This window comes from Gallus gallus, chromosome 3 (assembly GCF_016699485.2).
Source record: "Gallus gallus isolate bGalGal1 chromosome 3, bGalGal1.mat.broiler.GRCg7b, whole genome shotgun sequence".
In the NCBI taxonomy this organism is placed as follows: domain Eukaryota; kingdom Metazoa; phylum Chordata; class Aves; order Galliformes; family Phasianidae; genus Gallus; species Gallus gallus.
The window spans coordinates 31,747,502-31,767,585 of NC_052534.1; the positions used below are offsets into that span (position 1 = coordinate 31,747,502).

The following is a 20,084-nucleotide window of genomic DNA, read 5'->3' on the forward strand; positions in this document are numbered from 1 at the left end:
TATTGGTTGCAATATCTAGATTGTCGATGAAGCCTTCTGTGTTTGCTTTGGTAGATAGAATACAGTCTTTAAAATTTGTCTTTCTTTTCACTTAGAATAGCTGAAACAAGATAATAACTGAAAGATATAGTCTGCAAATGTTGAACTTCGTCAGCATTTAAAGCCAATTGTAAAAATATTACTTTTTTTTTTTAACCCCAATGTATTCCTGTTGATATTTCTCTTCATTGGTGGTGGTAACGCTAAATGTATGCTTTCTTGAGTGTCATTGTGCTTCTGGCCTAGTTTCTCCTCCTTTATTCGTTAGAATAACTGAAGTGCATGAGGAAACAGAACGTTTGTTTTTTGCTCATGCTGACAGGAGGCAAGAATATACCTGTTGTCAAAACCTCTAAGAGGAAGTGATCAATATTTTAACAGCCTACAGAATTTTCAATAGATGACTTACCGTTAGTGTTAAAGTTCTCTGAAAGTTGCAGTTAACATGTTACGTATTTCAAGGCGTACTTGTATCCAAGTTAGGAAGAAATATTAGCCCTACTGCTTTGGTTTTGTTGGTGATTGTTGTTGTTCTAAAGGTAAACTCTGTGCTAGTGGCAGTAGCCTCATTAAGTCTTGTTAGCCCAAGTATTGTTACAGTGCTATTTTTTGAAGTGATAGCTTTCAAGATGGAGTTGCATAGTGAAAAAAGTTCAGTTATGTTCAATGGGGAGGCTGCTTTTCCAGTTTGGTTGGATTGCTTGTCTGTTGGATGTGTTTTAAAGTCTTTAATAGCCACTCTGCTTTTTAAGATCTGTTATCTGTGATCTGCAATTGGATTGTGCAAAGACATTTCTAAAGATGTCAGGAACAAAATAACTGTGATGAGCAATAGTAGAAGTGAATAGCATGAGCCTGATAGGCCAAGATTGGAGTGACCAAATGACAGGAAGCACTCCTCATTTTGCTTATTTTTTGTTTGATCATTTGTAATTACTGAGCTTATTGTCAATTCCGAAAACAAAATTTACGTGTATCAGACTACAGAACTTTTTGTTACTAGTTCTTTTTGTTTCTTTCTCATCTGATTATTTTTTTTCTTTCACGTTTAGGAGTCCAGTTGCTCGCGCTTCTTGTTCCCACTCTGATCTCCTATTTATTGAATGAAAATGCCTTTGCTTCCGCGTCTACAGCATCTAAAGATCTTCACGAGTTTGCACTGCAGAATTTGATGCACATTGGACCACTTTACCCACATGCTTTCAAGACCGTAATGGGAGCAGCGCCTGAATTAAAAACACGCCTAGAAACTGCAGTCCGAGCAAGTCAGGCCAGCAAGGCAAAAGCAGCTGCTAGGCAACCACCACCCACAGTACATTCCACCCCAACAATTAAACTGAAAACTAGCTTTTTTTGAATTACTTGTATTATTTTTGGACCGTTAAATTGTCTGAAGCATTACATTATCCCTGATGTACTGCACATCCCTGTACTGCACATAAGTCTGTAATTTTGTGTAATTTGTATGTTAAAGGCTGTCTAAGATACCTTTGTGCAATTATTTGAAATCTGTGCATTACAAGGGAAGTGGTGTTACTTGTATTTGTATAGCTTTTTGAGAAATAGAATGTGATCATATTTATGAACTTGCAATATAAATTATCCACAAAAAAAAAAACACCCTGTTCTCTATCTCATGAAATCCTTTTATTTTTTAAAAGTACCCTTAACCTTTCTGAATGGTGTTTGAAATCTGGTGGCTGTTATTGTACCACTGTGCTAACACAGTGGGGATGCAAGGAAGAGGGGAAACTGTTATGCAGTACTTACTGTGTACATGGGGAATGTCAGGAGTAGAAATTTGCACTCTTTCCTTTTAAAACAGACTAGGGAAGAGGATTTCCAGACCCTGTAGAGCCTTTCTGCTTGCATGGGAGGGGGAGAAGAGGGAAAAAAAAAAAAGGCAATTTTCAGTCTTTCTCAAGGTAAACACTTAAGCATGCTGTGTAATGAGTTGTCTTTCCTTTATGTGGTGTATCTTTCTTTTGGGTCCATTTTAATGCTTGAATAAAGCATTACAAGAGTCTAATCCCCTATTTCCTCTAAGATAAACACATTTCCAATGCACTGTTTTGTTTTTGTTTTATTTGATGAAGAGGACTGCCTGCTGTCTGCATTTGTGTTGCTGTAGAACTTGGCCCTTGGAAGGTGCAATGTTAGCGGTCTCTCTTATTCTTCCAGACACTGTTTGAATATGATGGCTATGTGTACTGCATGTTGTTCAGATTCTAAGATATCTACTTCTTCCTGCAAATTTTTAATATCATTGGTGATGCAGTCCTTGATAAAGTTTGCAGAACCAAATGACTTTGCACCTGTGCTGAGTATAAGGGAGCAGAACACAAGAGTGAGTGAGGCTCTCCAATTTTACCTCCTACTACCTGGTTTTTCTTTTCTTTTTTTTAAATATGCATGGCCTTCCCTCACATTTGAGTGGGCTTGATTTGTTGGTTTTGGATCTTAAAGATAACTCAAGCGCTGTACGAACTGTACAGAACGAGCTCAACTTCCAGTGGTCATGTCTGCCTTCTGCCACACCTCCCCCTTCTCTTAGCAGAGGTACAGAACCACGTATTTTCTTGTATATACAAGACTGACTCACATGAAGATTTTGACACTGTTGTTGAATTTACAGAGTTCCATAGGGATCTTTCTATGCATATTGCTTTTTAAAGAAAAGTTTCGTAACTGGAAGACTGGGCTTGGACTACTGGGTTTCACGTCTGGTATTTTTCTGCATATAACAGAGCTCTGTAAAAACTGTGTATATATTAGGAACTTCTACTTGAGCCCAAATATAATGAAGGGATAGAAAATAGAAATGAGCATGGTTAATAGTTGGTTGAAATATTTGTAGATTGTTATTTTTTCATAGTTTCTTGCCTCTCATCTCCCATAACAGCTTATGTAACCCTTTGGGTACCTATGCAAAGTGAAACATGCTTTCTTGCCCTGTTGTATTGGATGTGTGTAAAATGTATAACATAAATCTGAAAGCCTTTTACTTCAGATTGGTTATTTTAGTACTAAAGTGAGAATGAGAAGTTTGCAGCAAGGCAGGAGGTGCATACTAATATTTCAAATGTCTTTTTCGTAAGCATGTAAAGATTAACTTTCAAGTCTTTTCCATTTCCTACTGCAGTTAGAGATGCATGCAGCAGTGAAAATCGTACTATGCTGTATAGGAGGAAAGGGATTTCACTATTCTCATCCCATCATCTTTGTGTAGTGGGATTTAAATTCATCAAACTTTATCACTTTCCAGTAAGTGTTTCAAATATTACAATGCTCTTTTGCTCAGCAGTTGTTTCGAACCCCTTAAACATTTGAGAAAGTTCCATTACAGTGTTAACGAAACTCTCATGGTAGAATTGATCACAGAATATTTACAATTAAAAATAAGGAAAGTCAAGACATTCTCTTCCTTGATAGTCCAGTAACTGATGACTGGTGTTTGCTGGAAAGTTTTTTTTGGTTTTGTCTTTACCTTAATTTTTTTTATCTAATCCCTTTGATGTTTTGCTCCCATTCTAGGTAATAATGAGATGCTGAACGCTCAGAAAAGGGGTGGGGCAAAGCGTAGTAATCAAGTATGGTGAAAAAGGTTTGTAGAGAAACAGTGGCAATGTTGGTGGAAGGGAAAATAGTCCTGGGCAGTTGCAGAGGGATTGGGAAAGGAGAGCTATGTGACTGTGTACAACAGGTGCCACCTTAATTTGTGTATGTGCCTCTCCTGTTTCTGGTTTCCGTTTTGTTTTCTTGCTCCAGACACACAAAGTATAACTGCATGATTTTACATCGTAATTTTTGCATCGAACATCATTTGATTAAAAAACAGAACTTGAAATGTTGGTAGTGCTGCTTCTTCTTCCTTCTGTTTTTTAATCGCACTCCTTTTCATCTCTTTCTTCGCTGCTGGCCTTTTTACTGTGTGTTTTCATGAAGCTTGTTGCTATTTCCCCTTCACTTCTTTCCTCTCTCACCACTGCTTCCTTCCTTTCTCAGTGAGCCGTGATGTTCTGCCCTGTTTCTTCAAAAAGTTTCCCCCGGAGAGCATTCCCTGTGGTGGTCCTTGTTCCCCTCTGGTCCCCCATCCTTTCTGTCAGCTCCCGTGTTTATCGTTCCCCTCTTTAAAAGTGCTACGAGGTTACCCACCCACCGCAGTCACACCTCCTCAGGGCTGGTTACAAAGCAACAAGTGCAGAGTTCAGAACAGCCGGAAAGAAACAGGAAGCGCTGCTTGAGCAAGCAGGGTTGCGTGGGGCTGCTTCACTGTGCTGCAGACTGAGCATGGCCCACAGCATGCAGTGTCTTGGCCACACGGCTCTCCTCCTGCATTGCTCCTCACATGGAGCTGGTGGTGCTAATGTAGGGCGTGGTAAGCTCTTGTGCTAATGGAGCAGAGCAAACCATCTTTGTATGCCTAACAGCTTGTGCCCTCGGCCCATGGTGTCAGCATCAGCCTCAGGAAGTCTTGTTTACAACTTGTTTACCTTTCAGAAGAGGTATTGTAGTCGTTTCTGAGGAGTGCTGTTGTACTCTCCTTGTCAGTGTTCCAAGGGGTAGGGAAGGGAAACTGAAGTGCATCTGGGATGGACTTGTGGCATCCAGCGCTCTGGCAGAGCTGTGTGGATGTGGCACTGAGCGACATGGTTAGTGGGCATGGTGGGGGTAGGTTGGTGGTTGGACTAGATGGCCTTAGTGGTCTTTTCCAACCTTGATTCTCTAAGCGTAAGATCAGTGCTCAGGATGTAGCCAAAACAGAATTCAACAGCAAGGAGTTGAAATGGTGGGATCTGACGAAGGGTTGTGGAGCTGCTGCAAGACGTAGCCCTTCTTATGTCCCCAAGGTGGGCTGCAAGCGTGCCAAAACCACTCAAACCAGGCTCCGAGGTGCAGATCTTTTTAAATCAAAGACGCAGGGCTCCGAGCTCTCCTCGGTCCCCTGAGTGGCGGTGCGCGGGGAGGAGGTTCGCTCGGTGCGGCCTCGGCCCCGATCTGGCAGCAGGGAGGAGCCGCAGCGGCCGCTGCCCCCTCTCCTCCTCCCGCCCGCGCCGCGTGCCGCCGCCCCACAGAACTACATTTCCCGGAGTGCCGCGCGGGCGGCGGCGCGAAGCGCTCTGAGTTGTCCCCTGCGGGCCGCGGTAGCAGCCGGCGGGGGCGGCTGTCAGGCGGTGACGGCGGCGGGCGGGCGGGACGCGCCCAGGTTGTGCCGCTGCCGGGACGCGGCTGGGCGCGGCGGCGGCCGGCGGCGGTGGGGGCGGCGCGGCGCGGCGCGGCGCGACAGACGCGGCCCGGCCATGGACGAGCAAGCGGGGCCCGGCGTTTTCTTCAGCAACAACAACAACAACAACGCGCTGCTGCTGCCGCCGCCGACGGGCGGGCCGGGGCTGGAGCCCGGCGAGGCGGCGGCGGCCGCGGCTGCGGCGGCGGCGGGAGGCGGCGGCGGAGGGGTCTCCGCCGGCGGCGCCGCCGCGCCGGTGTCGGCGTCGCGGGCTCAGTACAGCGTGCCGGGCATCCTGCATTTCCTGCAGCACGAGTGGGGCCGCTTCGAGGCGGAGCGCGCCGAGTGGGAGGCGGAGCGGGCGGAGCTGCAGGTAACGCCGCCACCCCGGCCCCCTCCCCGCGCCCCGCTGCGCCCCCGGCCCGCGGGGGGAGCGCCTCCCCCCGGCCCCGGTTCTTCGCCGCCGCCCGGAGGGGCGTGACATGGCGGCGGCCTGCGGGGGGCGGCCGGGTGGGCCCTGGCCGGGAGGAGTCCGCTCCGCAGCCGCAGGGCCGAGGGGCGCGTTGCGAGGGCGCCGATAGCGATCTTGTGGTTTAGGGAACTTGTGAAGTGCTGGCCTGCAGCCACCGCGGTCGAGCGCTCCGGGATGCGCGCCTCGTATTAACGCTAATAACAACGGGCGGCGCGGCCTGCGCCGCGGTGCTGCTCCGGCTTTGTTCACGAGGAAATCTCGGTTGTAAATCTTAACCGCCCGCAGTGCCGGGAGCCCCTCGTGGGTCATTCCCAGCGCCGTGCTCCGGGCAGGGAGCGCTTCCTCCTGGGTGTCCTTCCCTTCCTCTTCCTTCCTGGCAGCTCCGTTCTTTCTGTTACTTTCCTTGAAAGTACCGTCTTTGACGAGAGTATTAAGTCTATTTAACGGCAGGAACCACTTATCTCTTTTGTTGTGGTTGTTTTATTTTTCTTCATTTTTGTTCCAAGTTAGGAGGAAAGTCATTTCCTTAGCCGTACTTGCAGTGGTAACATCAGGCAAACCCTCTCGGAGGGGAGTGCTGGCACTGCCGTTCCTCACCAAGGGCTGCTCCCCGTGTAGGAGTGCAAAGGAAGTGGCCGTGAGCACAGGAGAGATGTGGTTTGTGTTTTAGCTTCAGTGATTTGGTGAAAGATTTGCTCGTAACATGGTTAGCGGGCACAGTGGCGGTGAGTTGATGGTTGGACTAGATGATCTTAGTGGTCTTTTCCAACCTTATTATTCTATGATTCTGTATTTTGTTCGCGATATCACGTAAATGCAATGTGGAAAGTAACTAGCTTAGCTGCATATAATAAGAACGTTGCACGTCGCACCCTAAGGTATTTATGAGACTCCACTGGGTGTTTTTTCATCGCTGATACAGATCTCACAGAGTGCTCTGGAGGAAAACATGTTCCTTGGGACCAGAGCGGTTCTGCCTGTATCCAGCAGCAGCAGAGCTGTGTGTGCCCTCGCTGCCCCCTCCAGAGGCCACTCCTGCACCCCGCCTTCCCAGCGTCCCTCTGGGGAGCAGCGGTTGTCAGAGGTGAGCTAGCAGGAGAGGGGCCGAGCGTATGCACAGTGTGCCAAAGTCATGCGCTGTCAGCAGCAGGGCAGGAACACAACCCCAATACAAGCTGTTTGCTTGAACTCCTTCAGCTCTTGCCAAAATGTCTCAATAAAGCTATAATTAGCTGTGACTGGCATCGCCACAAGCTGCAACTGCATTTATCTACTGCAGAGTCATGTTCAGGAAGGTGCAAAATTCTTGGCTGTCCCTGCAGACATCGGGTATGTGATGTCTGCCGTGACCGTTCTCAGCCAAATGCTCTTTGATCCATGTGAGAGGTTTGTGTTGTGGCTTCGGCAGCAGCAAGGGGGCTCTGAGCGATGGTACATGCGCAGCCCCACGATGAGCAGCGTTAATTAAAGGCAGATTCCACGTTCCTCCTGAAGCCCTTCATTGGCCTGGATGCTGTAGAGTGTTTAACAGAATAATGGCAGTCGGAGGTCACGCAGTTTCTGTCTCTCGAGATAAAGATGCAGTGCTCCTGGTTGTACTCCAAGGTCTTCTGGCCAGTGTAAATTAAATGCTAGGCTGTCTGCTCTCTTGGGAGGCCATGTGGCAGAGATCCTGCTTTGTACGGTGTTCTCTGTGTACCACACATTTTATCCGTAGTGCTTAGAGGCAGACTTCTGTTCTCTGGTTCCTTACCGCCATGATACTTAAGTCCCTCAGATGTTGCTCTGCTCGGCTGCTGCTCTGTGCTCGACAGTTAGTTAAGCTGTACTCCTTCTGAAAAACACCTCGTAAGTCAATCCAACTGTGATTTCCTGTCTTCCTTTTCTTCCCCTGTGGGCTTCTTTTCCTTTTTTTCCCTCCCTTTGCAATTACTTGTGTGGAGTTCCACGTGATGCTCAGGTAGCGTACCTTCCTGTTGTGCTGTGGGCTGCCTGCTCAGGTGACACACACCCTTACTGCAGTTAGAAAAACACAGAAGTTGATACGCCGGGCAACTGGTTCTGTTCATGCTTGCTGGCCTAGTTGCTGCTTTTCCAAGGTTTTTCTGCCTGTTTGCCTGTTCTGCCTATGGTTTGCTTTCCCTGGCAAATATCCATGTTTACTCTGATTTTCTAATTATTTTTCTTTAGTCTTTAAAAATGGTTCTTGCCTCTGTTATATAATCTTCCCCATTCTGAGGCCTTCAATATTTATATCTCCGTGAGTACCATCAGCAAGCTGCATGCTTTGAGGCAGACTGAAAGCAGTCGCACAGGGCTCCCCTCAGTGCTTATCTGCTAATTATGTATTTCATTATTAACACTTGCTTCGTGTTTACGGTACTTCGACATCTGCAGATTGAAGAACTATCCCAAGAATAAGCTTTCGTGGTGCCTTGTGGTAATTCACTGAGTACTGACTTGATGAATTTTCCTTCCAGTGTTAACAAACCGTGTGCTCAGTGCTGTCATTTATTTTCACATCTTTTCAGAAAGCAGTAACTTTCTTTTTCCCACGTTCTGTAGCAGCTGCTTGGGAGAGTTGACAAGAAAGGGTTTCCTGTTCTGCAAAGTGCTTCAGCTCCAAGTTTTTTTTTTTGTTTTGTTTTTGTTTTGTTCTCCATTTTCCTGGCCTGTGTTTCCAAGGCATTCCGGAGTTGCCGTTGTGTGTCAAAGCAGCCCACCGCAAAACAGCCGATAACCGATGTGGAGGTGGATGCGGTACAGAAGGCCGGAGGCACGCGGGCCTGGCCCTGCGACTTGCTGGTGCCCAGCCTCAGCCGTAGGCCTCTCGGCTGGCGGCCCTGCCTGGCCATGTGCCCACTCAGGGGGAGCTGGGGAGAGCCCTGTGGGGCTGGGAGCTGGGCCACCTCCCGGGGTACGTGTGCGGGGGGACAGCTGTGTTTTGGTGAGAAATGCCGTCTTTGAAAGTAACACGTGTATTACTGTGGGAATTTTGCTTTGGACAAGTGAACGTCTTGCTGGCAAAGATGCTGATCTGTAGGTTTTTGACTGGCATTTCTCAGTGTGTTTCACAACTGCTTTAAATTGCAGCAAACTGCTATGCTGTATGTAAGTGGATGCATAGGCGTCCCGCATCCTGCTGAGTTTTCTCACTCCCGTCCTGTCCGTGGATGGGGATGTCATTTCCTCTGGTTGTTTCGGAGCAGTGGGACCCGGCATGGTTACCAGCACTGTTCTGACCAGGGAAACTTCCCTTTGGGAAGGTGTGTAAAGAAGTTATGGAAGATGGGTGAATATGCTGGGTTTGTATTTGCACAGCTCTGTTGAGAATATCCCACATCAGAGAGTGCCAAAAGGAGAGAGAAAAAGAAAAAAATTAGGGGAAAAGTTATGAAATGGGATAAAATGTGGCCAAGCAATAGCAAGCAACAGTAACAACAGGAATGCAATGGAAACAACAGATGAACCCTTGAGATTGGCTGTAGAAATCAGATTTGGCAGTAGCAGCTCTGGGGGCACTGGGGTGGTCCTCCCTGCTGCGCTGCTGCTCTGAGGCAAAAGGCAGCAGTGGAACAAGGGCCGTGTCCTCGCCTCTGCTGGGCTGCAGTCATGGGGAGAAGGGGCACGGCGGGCACATGGCTCGGCTATTTATAGCGTGGTTTGGGGCACGGGTTGCTTGGTTCAGAAATAGTTGGTATTTACTGCTGGTTGGCCTCCTTGTTTGTGAGGTTTCAGTTAGAAGTCATTCTGGTGGCAATACTAAGAGGAAAAGAAGTGAGCGCTGAGCTGATGGTATCAGCTGTTTGGTTAAAGGAGAACTCCCGAGGAGTTTCATGTGGTCTTGTTGAAATGAAAATGAAGTCGTGCTTGAAGAAGTTCTGTTGTAGGATTTTCAGATAGGAGCAAGTACATAAAATATCTGGGATTCGTGGAGAAAGATGAGCTGGCAGAAGTGCTATGGATGTCTTTGATAAAATGTTTCTTCTCGTAAGGCATTTGTTACAAAGAAAACGGGTTAATATTCAATTTCCTTCCACCCCAAAAGAACAGTATCTTCAAGTTTATTGCTTCAGATGCGTCAGATAAATGAAAAGTGGATGAAAATATGTCAGTCACAAGACTGAGGCCTGTTTAGTTGGGTAAGTAGCGCTAAATGGGCCTCAGAGACAACCAGATGTGCTGTCTTTCAATAACTTCTTTTAGCAAACTTTCTTTCTAGTTTGTAAATTCATGTGAAGCAGGGAGAAGCTTCCATGTTCCTTTTTTCCTGTTTGTTTGCTTACAAACATGACTGCCAGCTAGGCCCCGTGTTCTCATTGATAAGCCGTCATGACTTGTCTTATTCAAACCAGGAAGGCTGGTGGGAGTAGATGCTGAGTGACTGAAGAGCTGCAATACACAAATGTATAGCTTTTGTGCAGAAGTAGAATGTAAATACAGTCTGAGTGAGACCGGTTCTTTGCAGGTCTGTACTTGAGTTGTACAGACTTTTGACTTGTTTAATTGCATGAATGATCCCACTAGTTCCGAGCACCACACTTTCTTCTCTAAACTCTTTAAACCTGTACTTCGTTCATGTGTGTAAAAGTGTTTCTTAAATGGATACATCCCTCTAGGAAGGTGCTGCTGTAAGTGTGAACGTGGTATGAACAGGGCATAGAATTTTCCAAGCGTGGAATGGCTTACTGTTGTCTCCAAGTGGCCTTTGCATTTACCGAAAAATGTTATACTTCAGACAAATACTTTCTACTTTTCATGATTTGCTGTGTAATCATTGAATCGACGCCAAAGAAAAAGTTAGACAGTTTATATTGTTCTAGGTGCCAAACTTTGTTTTTTTCCATGTCAGGTTAGCATATGGTGGAGGATCACACATGTGTTTATGAAGGCGCGTCTATAATCTAAATTGGTATATCTGTGCTCCTCCAACTGTAGCCGTTGTTTTTATGCTGAAGGTCTTGGCAGATGTCACTTTTATTGCATAAGGGGTAAGTAACTTTGCACTGTTTGAACAAGAAGTTGCAAATATAACTCACCCTTTATCTACGTTTCAGTAGACACTGAAAGTTTCTAGAGCAGGCTGTGTAGAATTCCCTAAGGAAGATCATGTTTATCTGAGGAGTCTTGTGGTTCACCTCAATTTAATGCTGAAGGAAATAAGGCCATAGAAATGTGAAGTCTCAGGTAAAAGTGATACCTATACACAGTTGAGTGAGAAAATAGGTACTGGTCAGCAACCTACAGGTGCATTTTGACTTGCTAGGCTGTGAGGCCTTGTAAGGTCCTTCTTTCTAAGTTTGTTAGCTAAGAAGTGGCAAGAACTCAGAGATAGGTGAAGGATTGTCTTGCTTTTTAAATGCTGAGAAGTGCTTGAGGTGGCTCTCTGGATCCACCTCTGCAGGCAGTACAGTAGAAATGGAAGATTCTTAAATGGGAAAGTGGAGATATGCTTCGCTGTAGTGACCTGCTCGGTATGTGGCTGTTGCTTGATTCATCTGGAGGGTTTCATTTTTCTCCTTGAGGAGTGTTTGCTAATACTAACCAATATGGAATATATTGAAAATGGTGCAGTGTCAAAGAAGTTGAACAACAGACTGCACTGTGGAAAGATTGCATTTTTCTGCCCTTAGCCAGGGATATGCTTCTTTTGAGGGCAGTTGCATAGGGCAGGATTGCAAAACCATCGAATAAAACTGGCACGCATCCTGTTCATAACCGTGCTTGTAAGCAGGAGGTGAGGACTCAACTAGTTGTTTTTCTGTCTGTTCCAGCTGATATGGTTCAGAGTGGTGGTGGGCACATGCTTGAGCACACGGGGTAGCTGTTCTGAACTCAGCAGCCAAAACCAGTGGTGTGCCCACTGCCTTTGCAAATGCTCGTGTGGTTAAGTCTGCTTCACACCTCTTTTTATTACTGTAGCTGCTGTCTTCCTCCTTCAGATGCGGTAGCCAAGTGATGCCTTCACACTGTGAGCTTCCATGGTTTCAATTTAGACGTGGCCAGCCGTCTATTTATCAGTCTTGGTGCTGATTGCTGTTGCTGCATTTCTGCCTTCCTGTGTGTGTGGGATCCTCTACAGCAAGTGAAAGGCTATATGAGGCATTTGGGCCTCATAACATGCTGCTGTTCTGTGACGAGGCACCACGGCACTGCCTGCGGAGCTGCATCACCTCTGAAACTCCATCTCTTTGTCTTTCCATCAGTTTACATGGAACGTGCCCCTGTGACTCAAAAGAAAAATAAAAGTTAATTCTCACCACTTAAGTGTACTGCAGAAAGGATTAAAGGATTAAAGAGATTTCTTACTTCTGAAGAATGATTAAATGAGTGGAATATATATTGCTTGACTAACTCAGCAAATACTTCAGTGTTTGCAGTTGCTAGAGTAGTGAAAGGCGGCACTAAAGAGTGGATGAAAGACAGCCTGGTTATCTATCTGCAAAGACATCTGTGTCGTAAAGCACTTCAAGCTGTAGAAAGAGAAGTATTCCTGTTGGGTGAGATGATTAAATTACTAATCAGGGTGTTGCCAGGAATAAATTACTACATTACCTTTGATTCTGGATGACCGACAAGGAGTTTTAAATTGACTGATAACGTATTGTTTCTGAAACAATATTTTCAAAGAGATGGAGAAGGTAAGCGTGTGGCTTTTGCAACCCTTTCCTTACCGTAAGCCACATCTCTCATCTCTTTTGGGTCGTTTAACTTTTTCACTGCTCAGCTCTGATGCTGGCTTTGGAATGAAGTGATGCCATTTTCTGAGTAAAACAAATCTTCAAATACGGGGCACAAGTGTGTTTTAACCCGCTGCAGCTTTGCATTGCAGTGAATGACTGCAGGTGTGTGTAGAAGCATCCTAGCTCTGTTTGTGCAGAGGACCGGCAGTTGGAAGTTGGTGGGTGTGAAGTTTCAACATTTCTCAAGCGTGGCTCTTGAAGAATTGTTCAGCACTGTTACTAGGCCGCTGCTGTTCCCCCCATCGTGCATACACTCAGCTGCGCTTGGTTTTTCTCTCTTCTCCCCCTGACTCCTCAGGGCATGCCTACACCTATTTACAAGTGTGCTTGATGTGTTGTGCATCCCTAATCTGAAAGCCTGAGCTCACCTGACAGCCTACAGAGTTGTTCTGGTAAATCTTGGTAGACCGGTTAGTGCAGCTGTTGCAGACTGATTCATTGGTGTAGTTATTTTGTTATTTTACCTATTTACATATTTTTACAATACTTTTCTCAGTGTTTTCCATTCCTTGCTCTTTTTCTTCTGACCTGTTAAGACCACTTTACTGAGTGTCAGAAGCGGTATACGTAGGATTGCTTGCCTTAATAGCTCTTACTTTGCCAAAATGATGTCTGTCAACCCTTCAGTGCCTCAAAAATTTGAAGCTATACTTATTTCAAAATATTAAGAGAAACATCTTTAGGAAAAGAATGGAAAGGGTTTTGGTAGTTCTTGAGTTTCACTGACTAAAAGGCCTCCCGACCTTTTAACTCGCAATAGCTCTTAAATCCATAAACAGAGAGAAATTGGTAGTAAACACAAACAATTTGCTTAGCAGCCGTGGCATTATTTCCTTGTAAACAATTTCTGCTGGAAATAAATGTTTTTGTTAACCCTTTGTTGTTCCTTAATATCAAGATGTCAGCCTAAAAAGGCGCGTGGGTTTTTTGACACCCATAACACAGTGGGCTGTGGTTCCAGGAAGTGTAAATCCCAGCTTACTTCTTAAAACATTGGTAAAATCCAGACCTTATTAAGATGCAACCTAAATATTTGGTTATATTTTTATGGCTGTTTAGTCTGTATTAAAAAGGCAACGACTTGAACTATAGTAATAATAATAGTGCTTCTAGCCCAGTGCTAACCGGGTTGCCAGGAGAGTGACCTCAGAGCCTTCTGGGGAACTTCTTAACACCATAACACCCCATAATGTTTTGTCCTTTTTTTTTTTTTTTTTTTTTTTTCCTCTTAAAAATGAAAGTTTTTTTAAAAATCTAGTGGTGAAGAGGTGAAACAGTCAAGATAGCTACAATGCTACTAATTTAGACCAGATGCACTTGAAACTTGAAACTTTCGTTGCAGTTGGTAATACCAAAAACTGTAATAGATGAAAAAGGAAAAAAAAAAAAAAAAAAAAAAGGATTGTCCAATAGTAGCTGAAACAGACTTTTCCAAGTATTTAGTACTATTTTTTTTCCTCCACCTGACTCTTGATTCTACTTCAGCAGATGAGCTGTACCACAGTGACTCCTAGCACTTAGCCTGGATTACACCAGAGGTTGATGCCGCTGCAATTCTGTACTGCTGAGCTAGCAAGCCAGCCAACTTGTGGAGATCTGTGCCCCACCCATAGGGCAAGAACCAGCACGGGTTTTACATGCTCCCATAGGCAGTTTTAGAGGTTTCTGATGACTGGTTTACGACTTAATGCATGTTAACCTTACTAGCTAGAAGGTCAGTTGTTACAAAACCTGTTTGCTGGGCATACTTGTGAATTCTTGACATTTTTGGCAAGCCTTCCTAGGAGTGGCCAAAGAGGGAGCACAAAGCATCACAGATTATTCAGAACTGAGGCATTTCTCCTTCGCTTTTTAGCTGTCACATAATTCCCACCTGAGCTCTGACTTGCACTAATGCTTCTACAATGGGGAGCTGCCTGTGCAGTCCAAATTGATTTATAAATGTCTGCCAACTATGCTGAAATTATAAGGAAGCTGTAGTTGTCATGTTGTCATATCAGCACTGAGATGTTTTACACTCTAAATGCTTGCATATTTACAAGGGGAATTGGTTGAGTATTTTGATCAGAAATTATGAACCTAGAATTACAACCTTTTTGTGTGTGACTGAGAAAATACTGCTCCATCTCATAATTTGTCTTATATATGCTTTGACGGGGAGGTTGGACTAGATGATCTCTAGAGCTCCCTTCCGGCCCCTACAATTCTGTGATATGTATATAAATAATATATATGTACATATATATATATATATATATATATATATGAATAATTCGTTATTCACTTATATTACAAATTGTTTCACGTATGATATGAACATTTAGGTTCCCTCTGCACACTTTCATATAATTATGACTGTAGTGAAACAGGTCTGCATATGGACTGCTGCAGTATTATGCATAATGTAAGATGTCAGTTGCTATTTTTTATGCTGTCTGTCCTCTTGTCCTCAGCTTCACCTTAATATTAGCGTGAAGAATTTCTTAACTTCAAAGTTTCTTAATGTTTTAGTGACATAAAAAATTGAGCTAATGCATGTAAATAATGATTTAAGACTGACTTGACTATAATTATCCTATATGCATGTAAATGAGGAATAAGGATTACTACTGTCCTGTGGGAAAGAAGGGGGAAAACTGTCCTTACTTTTGGTGCTATGAAAATGACATGAAATTAAAGTATCTCATTTTAGGAGCCAGAATGTCAAAAATAATGCTTCAAAAAACTCCACAGCTGTGCTGCAGGGCTCAGGGAGAGGGCACAGGTTGTTCCCACGCCTGCGTTTCTTGATGTGACAATAAAACAACTGACCTGAAAGGAGTATAGTGACTGTGGAAGATTCTGGCAGTAAGCCTGTGCGGGGTGCAAAGGCAGCTCATGGGCCTCTGACTCCAGCCTGATGTTGTTGCTGCCTGCTTTTCAAGTGAGAACCAATTTCGTGTTCCTAGACCTCCAAGGGAAGTTATAAGACATGAGTGACAGCATTGGCATACCTCTAACAGTAGAAGAGATTCAAAGAATCAATTAGATTTCTTCCAGGGGCGTTTTTCATGGGTAAAATGTGAGCCATGCCCAGGCTGACTGTTGCTGTCCAGCTTCTGGATACACAGGTTTTGTTCCCCCTGTGCTGGAAATGCCTGCGGGTAGCCATAGGTCCTTACAGCACGTGTCCTGCTGCCATCGGGCAAACCTTTTCATTCCATCCAAATGCGTATTTACATAATGTACTCCTTTCCATTTATTGAATAGTATGCTTTGATGTCATCTCACTGGCTTGGTTGGAATGGCACTTGCATATTTCTGTTGGGCGTGTTTGCAGACAGGTAGATAAAAATTACTATCAGGATGCATCAGTCTGTGCCTTGTAACCTGGGGGGCTGTACAGCTATTGCAAACCAAGCTGTACGTGCTTGAGATGTTGCCAAGAGGGATGGAGCCGAAATGCTCCTTGCAGAGTTAAAATTTTCAGAGTAGACAATGATGGCTGGCACTGAGCGTTCAGTGAGCATTAAATCTGATTCTAGCTTTTTGCTCAGTTCAGGTTGAGTGCTGAGTGAGAAGAAGCTTGCTGCCAGGGTGACAGGGCCTTCCGTTTGATTCAGCTGAGGATTTGGGGGGAGTTGAGTATATTTTCCCTGGTGAAGATGAAGACCGAGCTCTTCGGAGATTAGCCAGCATTTGTCACACATCGTAAACCGGCTGCTGTAGTTGGGGACCGGTAGTAAGGCTTCTTCAGGTGTTTGTGGTGCTATTTACTGGCTCTATTTGAGCAATGGAATTATGTCAGCTGCTGTAACTGACCACCAGCAAATGCTATAAAAACCTGAAGTCAGATAAGTTATTCTTTAGCAGCAATAGCCTCATTTAATTGCAATATCTGAAGACTGCTTTCAAAACTATAATGAGGACAGGATAATTCTGTTTCTCCCAAACTTCCCCTGCGAGATTGGTGCAGGCTGCAATACCTGCAAAGAACACTTGGCTTGCTTATAGTGAGTATCTGTGGAAAAGAAAGTCATCATATTCAACAGCTGGAGGTCTCGACCAGTTACCTTTTATGCTGTTCAAGCTTTTCAGGACATACATTTATGACTTCGCTGCAGAGGTTGCTGCTGGCACTGAAAATGGCAGGCAAGTTGAAGACTGGGTGAGGCTGATATACAAAGTGGTGGCTGGCCAGAGGTGTTTCTGTCTGAAGTGTACTTTGTGAGTTGAGAGAGCACAAGAATTTGTCTTTTATAATGAACTTGACTTAAACATGAAGCATAGAATCAGGTAGTTCTGCCTTTATGATTAGGAATGAATCTTATGTGTATCATTGTTGCCTATTGAAAGGAGGGTTTCATGGATTACTGCCTACTGAAAATTGACAAAGGTTACGTGTCTGTTTTCCACTTCCATTTACTTTTATGCCATATTTCTCCCCTTCCCTCTCACAAAAACATCTTCCTCTGTTTCCTATTTTTCTCTCTGTTAAAGTACTTCCGGAGAGGTTTCTTTAACCTATTTTAGTAAGTATTATAATTAACACATGGCACTGTATTAGAAACAGGGTTTTATTTTTCTTTCAGCTGGATGTGCTGTATTCTAGTTCTCTTGAGTAGTATCATGTATCTAATGTGTATGTGTAGAACAATGCACTAAATATATACTACTTATACTGTAAGCAGGAGAAATACTTCAACGTCTTCTCCTGCTTATCACTGGTAAATACTTTCATCTACTGAAGGCTTTTTATATGTTTATTTTATATATTTTTTTATCTTTGATTGAATGTTTAGCTATGAGAGTAAATAAACCCTGTCAAACAAACTAAAATTTATTTCTTATCTTTGTGAGGTTTTTTTTTAATACAAAATGAGAGTGCAGTTTTGAAGGCTTATCTGTGCAGTGCTTAGTTTAAGCATTTTGTGAAACACTAAGCCAGTTTCTTTTGGACTGTACAAATCAATTTGAAAGTAACTTGAGGCGGGTGGAAGAATTGAGCTCTTCTGAATGGTGTTGAAGAAACAGTCTACATTGAGTACTTTCTTTGCAGGCCCAGATCGCTTTCCTTCAAGGTGAAAGGAAGGGGCAAGAAAATCTGAAGAAGGATCTAGTGCGGAGAATCAAAATGCTGGAATATGCACTTAAACAAGAAAGGTACGTTGGTTTAGCAACGAGTGTGTGATGGCAGATAATGTTGCCCAAAGTGAGAGAGTTTTACTCTGAACGAAAAAATGTTTGTATTTGCCAGTTAATCAAATGCCTGTTTCTTTGTTCAAGGGGATTTCCTTAGAAGTCTCCTGTGTTCTACTACAATGTTTTACTCTGCACATGCTTTCCAGTAGCTCTAAACTTTGAGGCGCATGGATTATTTTTACTGTGTTTCCAGGAGTCTCCACTCCAGTGATTTATTTCAGGGCAAGTTGAGTTACTTTTAATTAATTTATTTATTTTACTAGTAAGATGTCTTTAAAATGCTTAAAGGAAAAGCATACTTCTACTACTGCAAAATAATCGCTGCTGAAGTACTGTTTCCCTATTATAATTCTTACATTTCTTTCATAAAATATTAATAAAATGAACTCTTTTAAATAGTTTACATTAGTAGAAATGTACACATTTACATGTCGGAATAGGATACTGCTTGAAAATGAAAAAAGCCTTCTAATAGTTGTACATTACTGTGTTGTTTCTAGACTTTCTCATCTTACTTGGGCTGCTTGGGCACGTGAGATATGCCTTACATTGTACAGTTTATTTGCTAGTATGGGGCTGCAGCCCCAGGGCTGCAGCATATTTGCTTCTTCTTCAGACAGTTATCAGAGAAACACTTAAGGTAGATATCCTTTTTGCCCAGGCCTTCTTGCAGTATTGATCTTACATCAGATAGCGCAGGAAAATATCAGATTTCTGCATAGTGGAGATATTAGTTTATAGCCACAGAAAGGCTTATGCTTGAAGCATGATTTTAAAGAGTAGAGTCACTTTAAAAGAGGACAGAGAGGCAGTGTAGGACATTTTTGTGCAGTTATTCTTCATGGTCTAAGGAATAAAATTGGTAAGATATATTGTATTTCCAAAATTAAGAAATATATCCTGGTTACATAGGGATCTCTCTAACACTTCCTGTTCATAGTCCAGGTAAATTAGCAATTTATCCCAAATGATCAGACTATATAAATCTATTTCAATACACTGTGATGTAAGTTTTGTAAAGAAAACAAAACAAAAAAACCCTTCCATATCTTTAGTGAAAGTGTCCACCCGTTGTATTTGGTAAGAGCCACTTAAATTTCATTTGGCATTTAAATTCTAATGCAGCATACAATGTCAGAATTAGGAAGGTGTCCAGATGGTTTCTTGTAGGCAGTTTTTACATATGTATCTTTTATCTTCTCTTGTTGTTGGTTTTTTTTTTTTTTTTTTTGTGTGTGTGTGTGTGTGTGTGTGTGTGTGTGTGTGTTGTTGTTGTTGTTGTTTTTTGTTTCCCCCCATATGTAGTATTAGCCTCAGTTACTAAGGTCAGTAAGCCATACGGGCAGCTGATCTGATCCAGTCTGACAGTTTCTGTATGGGTATGCAATAGTTCTTAAAGTAAATGTGGTGTCTGTGAGTGGTGTGTGCTTGAGATGGCTATTTATAACAGCTTGTGGTTTTAAACAGAACTATTATTTGCCAGTTACTGAAGAAACTGTTTTCTGTTTCTGCTAGAAATGTCTCCCAGCAAGTGTTCTTGCTTGATGCTTAAAGGAATGGCAACACACTGGGCTTGGAAGCACTATTCTCTTTCCCAGTACTTTCCTAAACCACCCATGAGCTTGATCTGCCAGTAGTCAGGTTGGAATGCTGGCTGTTTATACGTGGATCTCAGAGCTGAAAGTGAGATCCTCGAAGGTAGAAGGAAAACATTTCTGGTCAAGTTAGGACAAAGCTGGGGCTGCTGGGAGAGGAAGAGAAGACATACCTGCATTCTTCCACTTCAGCCCTGGCCTTGCAGTGTAGCAATCTTAATGAGATTAGGTAGATTATTAGTAATTGGACAGAATATTAAATCTTGACCCACAGTAGTTTGTGCTTGCAGTGTTCCCAGAATAAGAAATGGTTGACGTTGGTTTTCTCAGACGTGATTTTATAAGCTGCACTTTTGCAGAGTGGGTCTTCAGATTTTTTTCCGATCAATTTTCAATAATAAGTTTTGGAAGCAGTGTTCTTTTCTATTTCTTGGCATTTGCCTGATTTTGTAGCGGGGAAGGTAGAAAATAATATTTACACATTATCATGTTTTTTCTGACAAATTTTGTTTTGTTCGGTCATTATATCAGTAGTGGTAACATTACCTTTTTGTTATTTATGTATGTAACCAAGTTGTATTTGCTGAAGAGTCAATACAGTAAGGAGAAAACTTAACTTAGAACTTAAAAGGAGTTAAGCAGTACCATTTTTTCAGCAGCAGTTCTGGTTTGCCAACATCCCATAGATAATCAGTGTGAGGCAGAGTGTTATTTTTTTTTTTATTACTGTATTGATAGTTGCTCAACCAATAAATGGCATTATTTCCTTTCGATTTTCAGGAGCTAAACAAAACGTAGTGCTATTCCTCTCAAGTACGTGTCTAATTTAG

At 43.4% G+C, this 20,084-nt stretch overlaps 2 protein-coding genes across 10 annotated transcripts in view; both read left to right on the forward strand.

Moving 5' to 3' along the window:
• The window catches only part of HEATR5B (HEAT repeat containing 5B), a 54,890-nt gene extending 51,004 nt beyond the window's left edge, over positions 1 to 3,886 (forward strand). For all 4 annotated transcript variants that reach the window (XM_025149416.3, XM_015283750.4, XM_025149417.3 and 1 more), the window contains exon 36: positions 1,092 to 3,886. In XM_025149416.3, coding sequence (XP_025005184.1) covers positions 1,092 to 1,396 — 305 coding nt within the window. In that variant the 3' untranslated portion in view covers positions 1,397 to 3,886. The remainder of the gene's footprint in view (positions 1 to 1,091) is intronic.
• Positions 3,887 to 5,232: 1,346 nt separating this feature from the next.
• The window catches only part of STRN (striatin), a 65,220-nt gene continuing 50,368 nt past the window's right edge, over positions 5,233 to 20,084 (forward strand). For all 6 annotated transcript variants that reach the window (XM_004935418.5, XM_004935419.5, XM_419519.8 and 3 more), the window contains exons 1-2: positions 5,233 to 5,636; positions 17,517 to 17,620. In XM_004935418.5, coding sequence (XP_004935475.2) covers positions 5,340 to 5,636; positions 17,517 to 17,620 — 401 coding nt within the window. In that variant the 5' untranslated portion in view covers positions 5,233 to 5,339. The remainder of the gene's footprint in view (positions 5,637 to 17,516; positions 17,621 to 20,084) is intronic.